The following is a 14,075-nucleotide window of genomic DNA, read 5'->3' on the forward strand; positions in this document are numbered from 1 at the left end:
TAAAAAAAGTAATAAATTGGAATTTCCCTCATGCATTAATATTTAATCAATATGTTTTGCCTTAAAATTGTGGAAAACTGAGTAAACATTGACCCTGTGACATGCGTATTATCATTATAAACGAACGTGCCATCTGTGCAGCATCACTGTGCTACGGGTGCCCCCAACTACGCAGATGCCTTTACAGTCAGCAGGTCAACACAAGGAACTAAAAAGAATCTAATGCGGGACACAAACTGTTGCCTGTGGCACAGAATCAGTAAATCTACTCTGACTTCAAGACTTGCAGTCCCTGTTGAAATCTAAAGGGGTGTCATGGAGGGTGCTGTCAGCATTTGGCAGGTTCCCTGTGGATGAGGCCTCAAGCCTCTAGACCCTTCAGATGGCACATGCAGTTGGTCGCCCCCCACCTCCCTGTGTCTCTGTCTGTCTCCGTCTGTCTCCTGTTCACACTAAAGGTCTCACGGAGTCTGTGGAGTCTCCAGAAATGTTGAAGCCCTCTCAGGCTCATCCCCGTTCAATCCCGCTGTGGTTCCTGTCACCCGGCTGAGAGGCAGCTTTAATATGGTTGCATGAGTGTGTCTTCTTGTATTCTTTGAAAAAACACTTTTTTGCGTTCTTTTTAGTGTTATTTGAGGAGATTTACAACTAAATGTTGCTCTATCGTCGCACACCACGTACTCCTTAAGACAACTACATACATTCATTCAACATTTCCACTGTCCACTCACAGGAGGAGTCTGAGTTTTAAAAGATTCACGTCGACGACGGGTCTGTGCGCGAGAGTTCAAGTGAAAAACACGAGCACGCTCGCTCCTCAACGCGGCCTTCGGCATTGGCATCTTCCGTTCTTTTCCACAGCCCACCTTCACCAGATTAAAACCCTCAAACAGTCCTCACCAGCGCCTGCCACTTATTGCGTTTCCCGGAACCGCTCTGCTCAGCGAACACAGCGGCGGCGGCGGCAGTAATAGCTCTTCTGTCATCTGGAGGAATCCCTCCCTCTTCCAGTGCCATGCCTCCAGACTGAATAGCAATTTAAATGCCGCTCACTTCACATTTATTTGAAATCTCATTAACTGGATATAAAGAGGCAAAGAAATGTGTGGTAAATAGAATATCTCGGCCACGTGGAAGAAGGAAAATGTATTCGCGATTACTCTTTTTTTTTTTTTTCTTCGTCTTCCATTTCCAGTGTTGAGTTCAGTGAATGTCTGTAAAGTGTCAGCGGGGTGAGGCAGTATCTTCCCTAAATACACTCTATTTGAACAGACACAAGAGGCTGTTCACAGACAGGGGGGGAATTGAATGCGTAATGAAAAGGCGAGTTGAATGGCATTTCTTCTCAGCCGACAAGCACGGAGGAGAAATAGTTTAGGTATACATTCAGAAAGTTGGCATATTACACAGTAAATCCAAATTCACCAAGGAAAAATTGATTCGGCCACAATTTCAACTTCCACTTCTGAAGCTGCATCGTGAAACTTCATCTTTCAACTTCATCATTTAAAATATAAACAGTTATTTTTTTTGTCACAAATAAATGGAATTCTAAGATGGTCCGTGTGGAGGAACGGGATGCACAACATTATTACTTACATACTTACATACGTAATGCTGCCATCACAATGATGTAAACAAAACTGTATCAGCGACATTACTGCAATATGTGAATTAGTTAGACAGGCCGTTAAAATGCCGAGGCCTGGATTTTGATGCTGGAGTCACTAAAAGAAATCAATTCAGTAGAAAAACTGTTAAAACTATAATAATCAACTTGCCCCATGGGAAAAAAAAAAAAAAACTTTCTGCGCCTGCGAAAATAATCATCAGCCGCAAAAGGCTTTATCCCCATTCCATCTTTCATCCCGTTGTTTCACCACGCTGAATATCCCGCGTCCTCCCTGGAGCCTTTTTGCCCTAACGAGATGAAATAACGAGTAGAATCGGGGAGGATTATTCCCACGAACTGACACGTTTCACACCGAGGCATGTCCTCACTCCCGCGAACCTGTCTACTGCGTCTTTGTGCGTTTGTGTCGTCATCGCGGGGGTTGCGTTACGAATGGTTTGACCTCGTAAACCCAGACATTCAAAACACAGACGCACACATTTACCGCGACACTTGCCAAGGCCCGTCAGATAGAGGGCAAAGGAATGTGTGCGCCTAATGGGAGCCTGGCGAGGAGTCAGGACCTCTGTGAAACTCCCGGATCCTGGACTGGGGGTCAAAACCACCGTAATCCATAAGTGACACGCAACTCTCGCTGGATCTGCGTCATCATTGATGATCCAATACCTTTTTTCGCTTCGTGGTTTGTCTTTATTGGCAGTTCATCCACGTTCATTTGAGGCAAAATTGTGTCGACAGGTTTTGGTGTTCTCTGTATCTCCTCAGGTGCAGTTTATGAAGCCACGTTTGTGTCACGGAGAGCTGAGATGATGGTGAGACGGATGACGACAGAGATGGGGGGGACGAGCACCCAAACATATGGCGTTTGATTTTAGTCTATATACGTGTACACACATACACACAAACCTGTACACACACCTTTTGCCAGAAAAAGGGTCAAACACATTGTAACGTATATGGTCCATAACTGTGTTGTATCGGAATGTAAAATAACACAAGCCTTTTTTTTTAAAGATAGATGATACATCCTGCCGGTGAAAAGGATTGATGGCGTGAGCATATAAGACAGATGGGGAAATGGTTTCTTTGTCCGAGTCCAAGAGAAGTGTAGAGTAGTTGTGTGACATTTATTGTAGTTCACTTAAATCCCACGTGTTCATTTCTCATAAAAAACAATGCTGAATACATTTCATTATAGAAGACTTTTTACAAAATAAACCAAAGATATACTAAGTGATTAATTATGACTGTTTTATTGATAGAAAGGCAGAATGAATCAACTGTGAACATTTTCAAGGGGCCACTTTAAACAATCTGAGCAGGTCTCACAGTAGAAATACATACATATTATATATACAATATATATATGTAATTATTTCTGTTGTTATTACAGAAAGCTACCGAACTTAACAGACTCGTGTGACGCACACATTTTACGATTAATCTTAACATCGCCACAGCACTTCTTCAGTCCGGCTTGTAGACGTTAGCAGAAATGTCGCTGAATGCACTTACCTCTTCGGCTTCGGCCCACACAACTGTTTCCCCACACGGTTATCCGATAGAGCAAATGACATTACGAAGCTTAGGGAGCCATCTAATCAATTCCTGCAGAGTTTGATGACGAGGTGGAGCGGAGCAGGGAGTCGGGATCGCGTTACGTGTAACACAGACGAGCCCGGACCGAGACAACATCGGCTCAATTGGTCTTAATAGCTTGTGTGCTATTCCACCAGGTCAAACACATGTCCTGCAGAGGATAACAAATGGGATGTACGGTTGGCAATTTACTTGCTGCTTTAAACCTGCACGAATTTGATCATTAAGCAACAGCGGAGGAGGCCGGCTCTGTTTTTGTGCACAAATCAGAACGCAGAATCAGGACCGCAAACACGCGTGTAGTGCGTTTGCTTTATGACTTGCTTTGTTTGTGCATTCCTAAGTGTGTGTGTGTGTGTGTGAGAGAGTTCCTGTGATGACTAACTTGTTTGCCCTTTCATTACAGCGAGGATTAACCATCAGGGAGGCTCACAGCCCCCCCTCATCCCTCCCCATGAGCCAGACAGCAGTAAAACAAGGCAACGTCCTCAGAGACAAATGTTTTATTCAACCACGTCGAAGTTCATTTCCACTGCACCCCCCCCCCCCCCCCCCCCCTCCCTCCGCTGTTCATCCTTTTGTTGTTGAAGACGATCAATACTGAACAGAAAGGTGCGCAGCCGACGTCGAGTCTATTCGGGCGAACTGAGGAGAACTGTGACGAGCAGGAAAGAACACCGTTGAGTTGAGTTTTGAGGTGTCATAATTCTTGGATATCAGCTCCCTCTGCTGGCCCCACGCGACTTCTTTGAGGCTAAAAAAAAAGAAAGGGAAAGGAATTAAACTAAAAACACACCTGGCAAAGCACTTGGAAGCACCAGCGTGGTGCTTCCCGCTGGTGTAGGTGTCTCCAGGGACGTCTTTTGCCGTGATGACACACACACACACACACACACACACACACACACAGACTCACAAACCACACTGTTGCTGCTGGTATTAAATCAGGCTGAAAGGGCCAAGTCAGAATTTGAATAATATTATTCTTGGGGAGCCGATGCGAGGCCAGTGGATACCACAACAGTTCCTCGTCCTTCCATCGATGCGTAAAACAGAACAGTGGCCGTATCAGCGATGGTGTGTGACGGCGAGCTGACGCGGATACAAACACTTTGAAATGCTCTCCGTAGTCGTACGCCAGTGTCACATGTGCTGAGCAACACGTTCATTCATCCACCCAACTGTCAAAAAAAGAACGTGTTTTTAAGTCAGACTTAGCAGCTACACACGTATGTGTCTGTTACCATTGACTGCATCTACATGGGGTTTACACACAGTCGGCCTGCACACGGATATCACGCACCAACCTTCCCAGAGCTCTTATTACTAGAGCTCGTATATCACTCTGACGAAATATTTTAGTGAACATTTATCCTTCAATAGATGATAAATAATAGCCGACATTCTACGTTTGTTACTTTTGTAAGCTGGGGCTACTCGATGTTACCTTAACATCTCAAGCTGTCTCTAATGACCTTCTTGAAATGAATAACAAATGAAAAGTGGCCAGTAGTAGATGTTAAAAGGTTCTCACTCAAGACCTCACTGTTTATCAAACATTCCCAAGGCAATAAGATCTGCCTTTTTCCTGATAAGCATTACTTCAGTTAGTTTAGTTAAGCCATGACAAATAACGAAACCTATAAATCAAAAAAGAAAAAGAAAAAGAATCTGGAGGTTTGGCAGATTTTTGTGCAGATTTTGAAAGGATAATGCAGATTAAAGTTGTATGAACAATCATTATTAAAAATAGAGGGTTGGTTAAGCCGTAGCATCAGCGGATGCAAACACCATTGTGATTCAATATTGATCTAGTGACACTGATGCATTTCCAGAGTGGTATATATAGGGAATGTAAATTATAGATTTGGTATCTAAATTGAGCTTTTCTTGTCTCTGTTATCGTATTCAGTATTGATGAAAGAAAAACCATCAACATCCAAACATTTTTATAATAATGTATAAATGTATTCATCCAAGGTTTTGTTGTCAGGGGTTGCGGGGATGGCAGGACTCAAACGCCGACGTCTTAAACAAAAAGACTTTCATAGTCAAAAAAAGGCAAAAGCAAAAGGCCAACGGCAAAAACACACAGGAACAGGAGGCAAACCGGCAGACAAGAACTAACGAACATCCAGGACGATAGACAATGAATAAATACACTACACTTAAATACACTAGGGAGGTGCAGGTGATTGGACACAGGTGGAAACGATCAGACAATCACAGGGGATGACAGGACAAGGCAGGAAATGAAGTTACCCAGGGACACGAGTGGCAGAAAACTACAAAATAAGACAGGACGTGATTCACACCGTGACATTTGTGAACTCCAGTGAAGGTTTAACTTTTATAAAAACATCATTCAACTTTGAAGAAAATGATTTACACTGTCCAAGGAGGACTCTAAATCTGTGTAGAGATCATTTCATTGATGGTACTGTAGCTGCTACCGCTGCTGCCAGACTCGCTGTTCAGTTTCTTTGTGATTTATTGCATTCTGAGGGTCCTGATATCTCTCCGTTCACATTTTGATGGGAGTGATAAAACCAGGCAGTAAAGTAATGTCAGCTCTCTATAACCACAGGTGGCGTTACTCACAGGAGGGCTGCTTTGATGTCGTTCAGACGTTCGGAGAACAGGCGCTGGGATCCATGTTGCGACTGACGGGACAGATAGACGGAAGAGGTAAAGTGCACATGGAGGCGACGCCGTACCTCCGTACCAGACACGATCAGCGCCGCAGATGTTCACATTACCGCTAAACGAGAAGTGATGGATGGGCTGTGTCTAGAATGTGGGTAAAGACACTCACAATGAATATATGGTTGCTGGATTAAATGAAAAGCAAGTATGTGCACAAATATGAAAGTTACTCATTATGGGCCAAGCCGCTGCATTGTAGTAAGCTTTTGTTTTGCATCATGTCATATCATAAGGCATCTACAAAGGAACCTATGAACATTAGACATTAGCGGTTGTTATGGAGGGCTGCTCCTGTGTGTAACGGTTTGATTGTGAAGCCGGATGTTCCTAAGAGAAGAGCAGCACATCAACCTGACTGATGAAGAGGGAGAGGGAGTGTGAGTCTCGCCCGAAGGTCAGACGTTCAGAGGTTTCTGGACTGACCGCTGTGAAGTCTCCCATGGCCTGGTGTTCACTAGGAGAGCTCATATAAACCCAGGTCTGCACACATTGATACCTCTGCTGCTCTGCTCTAAATGCATTAGCAGAAATAGACTTTGGTTTTGTCTCGTAGAATTTAAAATTTCATTTTTTCCCCCACATTTCGTTTTTTTTTTGAGAATTGCTTTGAATGTGCTGGATATTCTGTTATGACAGCCTAGTCTGTAATATATTCACCCCTTACGTATTATCAAGAGAAGCGGATGAAATTACATTCACTTTTTTGTGTATTTGTGTTGTTGTGGACCTAAATTCTTTAATTGGTTGACTTCAGTAAAGAAACTCCCAAGCTGTGTAAATTAGCTTTACAACCATACTACAATAATATCTATATGTAATATCTAATATCTATATGAAACATATTGGGACGTATTTCTTAACTAGCAATTATCTCTGTGGACACTGGATGGCATTGTTGCTGTTCAAGAACCCTGCAATTTGCAGCTGTACTAAACATTTCCTCATCGTGATTGGATGGAGGCTGAAACTATGTTGTGCAGTGTTACGACGTACTGTTATATCATTTACATACTGAAATGTGTGCATTTAGGTATTTCATTCCAAATACGACAAAAAATTCCATTCGAATAGAAGAAGAGAAGTTGGCCTTCTGTTGGAGAGAAGAGACTTTTCCATTCTAATAGCAGAGGTCCATCAAACACCTCAGCTTGCACTCGTCAGACTCGGTTCATCTACTGGACCCGAGGGAGCATTATAAACAGTACTTAACCTCAATAAAACAACTGATTGGTAGAAATGATTTCTTCCCACGAATCATCAATCCTCTCAAGGGAGCATTGAATTGACTTACAAGATATAATTTGCAACTCATAGGTTACTTTAAGCTGTTTTACTATTTGACTCAAATCAAAGCAAAAAAGACCACGTGCTTACAATGTTTTTATAAGCTTGGGAGTTATTTAATCTTGACTCTTAACAGTTCTGTTTGCTCACTGTTCCATATGGGAACACAGTATCTGTTTGGGAACCACCATGGAAAAGCAGACCAACCCGATTATCCAGTCTGTCCCTGGCACACCCAGTACACCTGTATTCTGTCCCGGACACCAGATATCCTGGTTCACTGACTCACTGAAGATCCTCTTTGTCACTGCTCTGGACAGGATAGTTTAGAGTCCTTTTGCCAGCAGGTGAGATCAAGTATTGAACCTGAACTGAATCACGATCCAGCGGATCTCTCGCCATAGGAAACATTTGTTGATATTTTCTATTCAGCTGTTAATAAGTGTAGAACATCCAGCGTTTTCCTAGAATTTTCGTCCTAGCGCTGGTTCCCCTCCAAGGAAGAAGTTCCACTTGGTTAAGAGTCGCTGCTTTCTTCTTGTCGGATTTATCAGTTTTAACAAGAATGACACACATGCAGGGTAAATCCCGGCTTTTTTTTCAAATCAATTTTAATACATAATGGCTGAAAAATTAAAAGAGAGAATATGCCTCAAAATAAGTTTTGGTTTGTGCTCAAAAGAAAAAAACTGATCTATTAAAAGATATATACATAAATACATGTATATAGATATATTAATAGTAGACGTGCATGTACTCCTATGTATAGTGCATGATAACATGACATTAACTAGAGCTCCTTGGAATAAGAGATCCGTGCTGCTGATCCTGCAGAGGCAGTGGTTTCCCCTTGTTTGTGACCTCTGTCAGATGACAGCGAAGGTCTCCAATAAGCAGCAGTGTTGGTGAGTAGCACTCACTGAACTGTCTCTTACAGCATCCACTCCCATCCTTTTTGAAAGAAACAAGTGCCTCAAATACCAATTCTGGCTTTTCCCCCTAATTGTTTTCTTTGCTCTGCTGAATCCGTCTCCACCTTCGCCGTGTTTGACAGCAACAGAAAAAACAAAGCCATAACCTTCACTTTATTGGTACTTGAATCCAACGTTGCTCACCCCCAAAAGTTAAGTGGGACTTTTTGAAATAAGATGTTATTCAAAGTCATTGCACACACTTTTCAGAGGCAGCATCTCCAGGGTGGGCAGCAGCAGCAGCACAGCTGACGAAGTGGGTTCTTCTTCTTATATCTGGCAGCCGTCTTGAACTTCTCATTAGTTACGGCCACATAATCCTGTGTCCTTTCTACATTGGTCTGGATGTGCTCAATGTAGGCCCCTTGTTCCTCAACCAACATGAAAATGTCAAAGAACAGGTCCCTCAGCTCCTTCATGTTGTTCTCCAGACTCAACAGCTCCTGGTGGTGGAAAACGATACTGGAATTATTACGGTATATTACAGGAGCACTGTTCGATTGGAGTTGAAGGGAAAGAGAACAAGGGGACGGCATCAGCACTGAAAACACAAATATCACAATTTAACTCTGGTGTGCTGGCTCACTTGGCTATTTGGGATTCAAAAGTGATTCGCCAAATTATAGATATGAATTATAGATTATCTGTAATCCCACAGTTTTTAAAACCAAGAGATTAGCATCGCATTTCGCAATTTAATTAATTTCCTTTACTCATTTGCATAAGATAAATATGCTCATATCTGAGAGACACGCAACATGTTATGATGTCTCTTTTCTGTCATGTGCAATGTGGTAGTGAAGGGAGGGGCAGCATTCATCATATCATGCAACTGAATAAATTCAATTTACAAGCAGAACAATCAAATCCAAAACAATAAAAAACACTCTTATTATCATTCAGATTCTATCAATTTAGTATTTAGCTTTAATGAGGTATTCACTTCCCAAAGGTAAAGCTTCCGAGTGAGAGAAAGCGATTTCAGGTAAACTACATCTAAACATGAGTAACCATTGTTGTTCGTCACTTTCCTCACCTTGTGTCGTTGTTCAATTTCCGATAGTTGGGACCGTGTGATTCTGGCATCGTTCAGCAAGTTCTCGTTGAAGACTTCCCATTTTCCCGAGTCCACCATTTCATTCACCTCATCCTCCGTCACATCCCTTCCAGATACCTCCAGCTGCCGCTGAATGAAGTCCTTACATCGCTCCTGCTTGATCAGCAGACCTTCATTATACAGCAGCATTACCTGGATGTCATAATAGAAACATTCAGAAGCTGTAAGATCCCTCGTTAAATCATTTAATTACTATCTATGTACTTTTAACTAAAGTATTATTTTTCTCTGCCTCTGACCCGGCACGCTACAAATTACAGAATAGTAGATGTACAATTACACCTTTTCATTTGAAATGGGCACAATGACAGAAGTGATTTAAGCAAAAATTGAGCTTCACTCTAAGATTTGAATCCCATTTCCAACCACCTATAAACGTGCACTCGAGAATCCAAATACGAGGGTATCATGCAAAGTTTCCCAAAGCAGAGTGGGACGATCATTTGCACCTTTTGAAATTTGCTGAGAAGCGCTGCATGCTGGGAGCGTTGTATTCTGGTGGTAACAGACGTCGGCCCCAGCTGGTCCTCGGTCCTCTGCGCCTGTTTGGACAGCGCGTCCAAGCGGCGGTGGACGCTCTCGGCCTTGAGCTTGACGTCCCGGGTTACGCTGCTCTCTTTCTTCATCACGCTGAATCGACGCATGGTCGCCACCAACGATTTCTGCTGCTGGCCAAATTTAAGAACCTGTTTGTGGTTGAAAAAAGACAGATCGTTGTGGTTGGTTCTATTTCCGATTCACCAGATAAATAAATAAGTAATAAAAAATATAATCATGGAATAGCAATGCGACCCAGGTCGATAAATGTCTAACTAGAATGGAAGGAGTCTCTGTCTGTGTTACGTGTGTATGTATGTAGGTATGTATGTATGAATGTGTGTATGCATGTGTGTATGTATGTTGTTTGAGGTTTTTTTAATTTATTAGCAAAAATAGACACAGTCGCTACCAACAGAATTACCTCTGTGTTGAGCACTGTGATATCATCTCTGATTTGCTGAGCCTCCGACATGAAGTTCTCAAAAATCGGCTCCTCCTCGAACACCACAGCCTGCGGCTCAGCGGCCGCCACAGAGTCGCCATTGACTCCCTCCGCCGAGGAAGAGCTGATCGACTCACTATCGTCCGCAGAAACGTTTGCAGCCCGCAGATGAAGCTCCTCCAAGCGGTCTCTCATTGTGGGAGGAGGCTCATGGAAAAGGGGCTCTTCGGGAAAGAGCGTTATGATGGAAGGGGCAGTCTAAGTCGATAAGAAGACGCTGAAAAATAAGTCACGTAAAAAGTTGGGGATTTCGGTCAGTGAATTAGGTTGAAGATAGTGACAATCAGAATGGCAATCAAATGAAAAATCCCGGAGAAGATGGTTCAACCTGACCAAGATTCTGATCCAGAATCTGAGAATCCTTCTGACATAGAGGACTCGCAAAACAAGACAAGGACTGAGATTCCCCCCCTGAAAGCAGACTAAACAAGACAGTTAAACCAGTTGTTAGGTTAACTTATGATGAGCTAGGTGAAGCAAAAGACCAGCATCCAACAGCCAATCATTATTATACATGGAAGGAGGAATTGTAATAAAGATTGGAATGAACTAAACGCAAAGAAAACACTCAGCCACTCTTCCCACTTCCTGTAAAAAGAGTAATGTTAGGAATCTGCTGAGGACATCAGATAATTAGAAAGGGGGAGGGTGTGGATCATGTAAAAAAAACATGTATACATCCAGTTTCAACCAATAGTTTGACTCAATAAATAAATAACAAAACAGTTAATTACAAGTTGAGGTACATATTTCATTTGTGTGATAAAATGTAATGTTCATTGCTAAGAATGTTAAAATGAACATTTCTACGAACTCGACCATCAAAACAGGCCTGCAACGTTTGTTATTTTAAAGGCTAATTTGACGGCTTACTTAAGTTATTACTGGGGTGTGTATGCGTCACTGTCACAATCACAAAAAGTGTGTGAAAGCAGAGGTATTTGGTCTAATGTTGCATTGTGTGACACAAAGTTAAGAATACGTTTATTATCCTGTTTTTATTTCAATACATTGTGCTAGATAAAGTGATACACTGGTATTTCATTTTAAGACGTTTCTGGGTGTATTTATTATTTCCAACGCTTATAAAGTGAAAACATCCGTTGAGATGGTACATTTGTCTGGCAGTCTGTTAAAATATATCAGTGAGTTTCTTTATTGATCCGAGAATACTAATATAATATATATATATATATATATATATATATATATATATATAAAAGAGAAGTCTAGAGAAGACGGGCGACATTAAATGTGCCTCTGAGGTGAACTGTGTAACCTGGTTGGTTCAGTTGTGACCCTGATCAGGGTCTGTTTACACCATCACAAGTTCAACCATCCCGAGCCAGTGACGCAGATCCGCACGCCACTGAGCCCTCGCGTATATTTTTAACTGTATGAGAAACAGCTTCAGCAGAGATTTCCTCTGTGGCATCAATCAAATTGACTCAAGTTCATTTTCCCATGAGTTTCAACATGAGTTGCTTGTGTTCAACAACATGCTCAGCAGAGAGAATAAAAGCGTGTGTCGCAATTCAAATGTTGATATGTTCGGCAGTAGTGGCCATGATGAAGACTTTCATTAGTACATATTTCACTTTCAAGGCTGGAACTCCAGCTTGCTGAAGTCAACGGGGAAAGGCCTTTGACAACTGAGGTACAACTCAACCGCAAATGATTTCATTCAAATGGGCATATAAACAATGTCCTTAGCGACGCATGGATTTCTTTTTTTTTAGAGGCCCTGAACATAATCTGCTAGAAGCACAAGGCTGTGTGAGGGAAACAGTGTTTGGCTGCTGAGAAATGGAGCATTGGATTCAATTCCTGGATAGATTTCTCCCCCTCTCTCTCTCTCTCTCTCCCTCTCTCACCCCTACCTAGACTGCCAAGAAGAGCCGATTAAAAAATTGCTCAAAGGATTTGGGAGCACATTCTCATGTGTTTAGCTTAAAAAGCTGAAAGAAGTAGAGCAAGGTTCGTGAAGGAGTCCGGCCTCTCTGTCTGTGATTGAACGTTTTGTTCTCTCAAATGAGCCAACGTGTTCTCCCTGTTACCGACCTGCTACTGCGTCTGTGTTTCTAGGAGAAAATGATACGTTGTCAAGGTGTGGAATTCAAACAATTGCATAGTGAGCGCTTGTCTTTTAACTTTTAATTAATTCTACCAAAAGCTGCTCAAGGTTAACTTCTGTGTTTAAATCAATTACACTTCAAGAACAGACAGTAGTCCACAAAGCCACAGATAATGTGCAAATAGCATACAAAATATAGAAAAATGAACAAAACGGGAAAGGCTTTACGTTACATTCCTCACTGGCCCTGCTTGTATCGCAGCGTACCTTCACGCACATTTGGAGTCTGAGGCTGAAGCTTTCAGACTGAAATGAGGATGTTACCTTAATGCTAGTATTCCATTATCGACTGTCCGCCAAGTTCTCCCATCCAGAGATGATCACAAAAGTAATCCAAAAGTCAGAAGCTCTTTGAGGTCATCATGTAATGGTTAGATCACTCCTTCGCACGAAGTTAAAGAGCTCTGGACCAGTTACACCAAGTAACAGGGAAAGTTTGGAGGTTTTGAGTCAAAATCGAGCACCTCCCCTCCTTTCGAAGACGGGCCAATGGGAGAGCAGCAGACTGAAGGCCATTCGCTTATCTAAAGAAATGAGAAGGTGACGTGATTAAGTAAATGAGGAGGGAGAGTCTGCACGGAGAGCACAGGGAGCTCGTGAACCCTCCCCTCGGGCTTATTCGGGAACGGGAAAACAGAGCAGAGCAAATACAAGTGCATTGTGTGCATTGCTACGGACGGACAATGGGGATATCAGCCCGAGTGTCGTTGAGGGTGTTCGGTTTCGGATCAACGACGTTAACGTCAGCGTGACGTGTCTGTGTTTTCTGGGTAAGCCCTCTTGGTCCGGGGACATTGTACTCTTTAGGCCCCGGTAGCTCTGCTGAGCACTTCTGACAGATTTCTACTGACAAGCTTTCCAAAGCCCATGCGCCTTCTCAGCGCGGGGGGGAACGCGGTGACTGCTCGCTGTACGCGGCAAAGAGCTGTTTGAAACTTGTGGGTAGTTGGTGAATTCCTGAGCCCCCCCCCCTCCGCTCCAATAATCAGGTAAAACCTTTAGAATTAAAAGAAAAATGTTGCAGTCATGTTAGCGTGGTTGGCATGGAATGTTGTCTCCAAAAAAAAACTTTCACAGGTCCTGTTTTTCCAACTCAAAGAGGAGCATTTATACTCTTTATCTTAAGTTTGGAAATTACCTCAAGCTGGACTTATGAGGTCCCCTCTTAACAACAGCAATGCTTCTGGCAATACAAACTTACCAAGAGTTGCAACAGTAAAAACAAAAGAAAAGAACAGAAACAATTTGATGAGTGTGCAGACTCCTAAAGCTGTACCCCTGTTGTAACAGATGTCGCTCTGTGTACCTGGTGTGTGTTTTAACTGAGTCATGTATCCCTCATGGCGAGATATTATGACAACATGCCATAACCAGTTCCCCGAGTGACAGAATGCGCCATCGGCACGGCAGGAACAAGCTGCCTGCGCTGTGAGTTTTCTCGCATCCTGAAGCCCATCACGTTCCCGTTGATTCTCCACCCTGATTCTCTCGGTGATCTCGGACAACGGGTTGAATGCTCCTTTTTCTCGCAGCCTTCTGATCGCTATAGGAGCAAAGTTCATCTCTGCCCGTCTTAGCAGAGGTCTGCA

General features: G+C 42.7%; 1 protein-coding gene across 4 annotated transcripts; it reads right to left on the reverse strand.

Moving 5' to 3' along the window:
- Positions 1-7,305: 7,305 nt before the first annotated feature.
- stx19 (syntaxin 19) lies at positions 7,306-13,007 on the reverse strand. Of its 4 annotated transcripts, none has more exons than XM_040202365.2 (5): positions 12,751-13,007; positions 10,272-10,569; positions 9,760-9,996; positions 9,230-9,442; positions 7,306-8,636 (listed from the first exon to the last, which is right to left on the reverse strand). In XM_040202365.2, the coding sequence occupies exons 2-5, from the start codon at positions 10,485-10,487 to the stop codon at positions 8,400-8,402; spliced, it is 903 nt and encodes a 300-aa protein (XP_040058299.2). In that variant the 5' UTR covers positions 10,488-10,569; positions 12,751-13,007; the 3' UTR covers positions 7,306-8,399. The 4 variants fall into 4 exon arrangements, with proteins under 4 accessions (XP_040058299.2, XP_077947325.1, XP_040058300.2 ...); XM_078091199.1 differs by having other exon boundaries at positions 9,230-9,403; positions 12,751-12,897; XM_040202366.2 differs by having other exon boundaries at positions 9,230-9,403; positions 10,272-12,892.
- Between the last annotated feature and the right edge of the window lie 1,068 nt (positions 13,008-14,075).

Source organism: Gasterosteus aculeatus, chromosome 16 (assembly GCF_964276395.1).
Source record: "Gasterosteus aculeatus chromosome 16, fGasAcu3.hap1.1, whole genome shotgun sequence".
Classification (NCBI taxonomy): Eukaryota; Metazoa; Chordata; class Actinopteri; order Perciformes; family Gasterosteidae; genus Gasterosteus; species Gasterosteus aculeatus.

Coding starts and splice junctions, on each gene's coding strand:
- stx19 (XM_040202365.2), bottom strand. CDS start 10,487: ATGAGAGACCGCTTGGAGGAGCTTCATCTGCGGGCTGCAAACGTTTCT. Junction 9,443..9,759: donor TTCTCAGCAAATTTCAAAAG/GTGCAAATGATC, acceptor TATGACATCCAG/GTAATGCTGCTGTATAATGA. Junction 8,637..9,229: donor AAATTGAACAACGACACAAG/GTGAGGAAAGTG, acceptor TTCCACCACCAG/GAGCTGTTGAGTCTGGAGAA.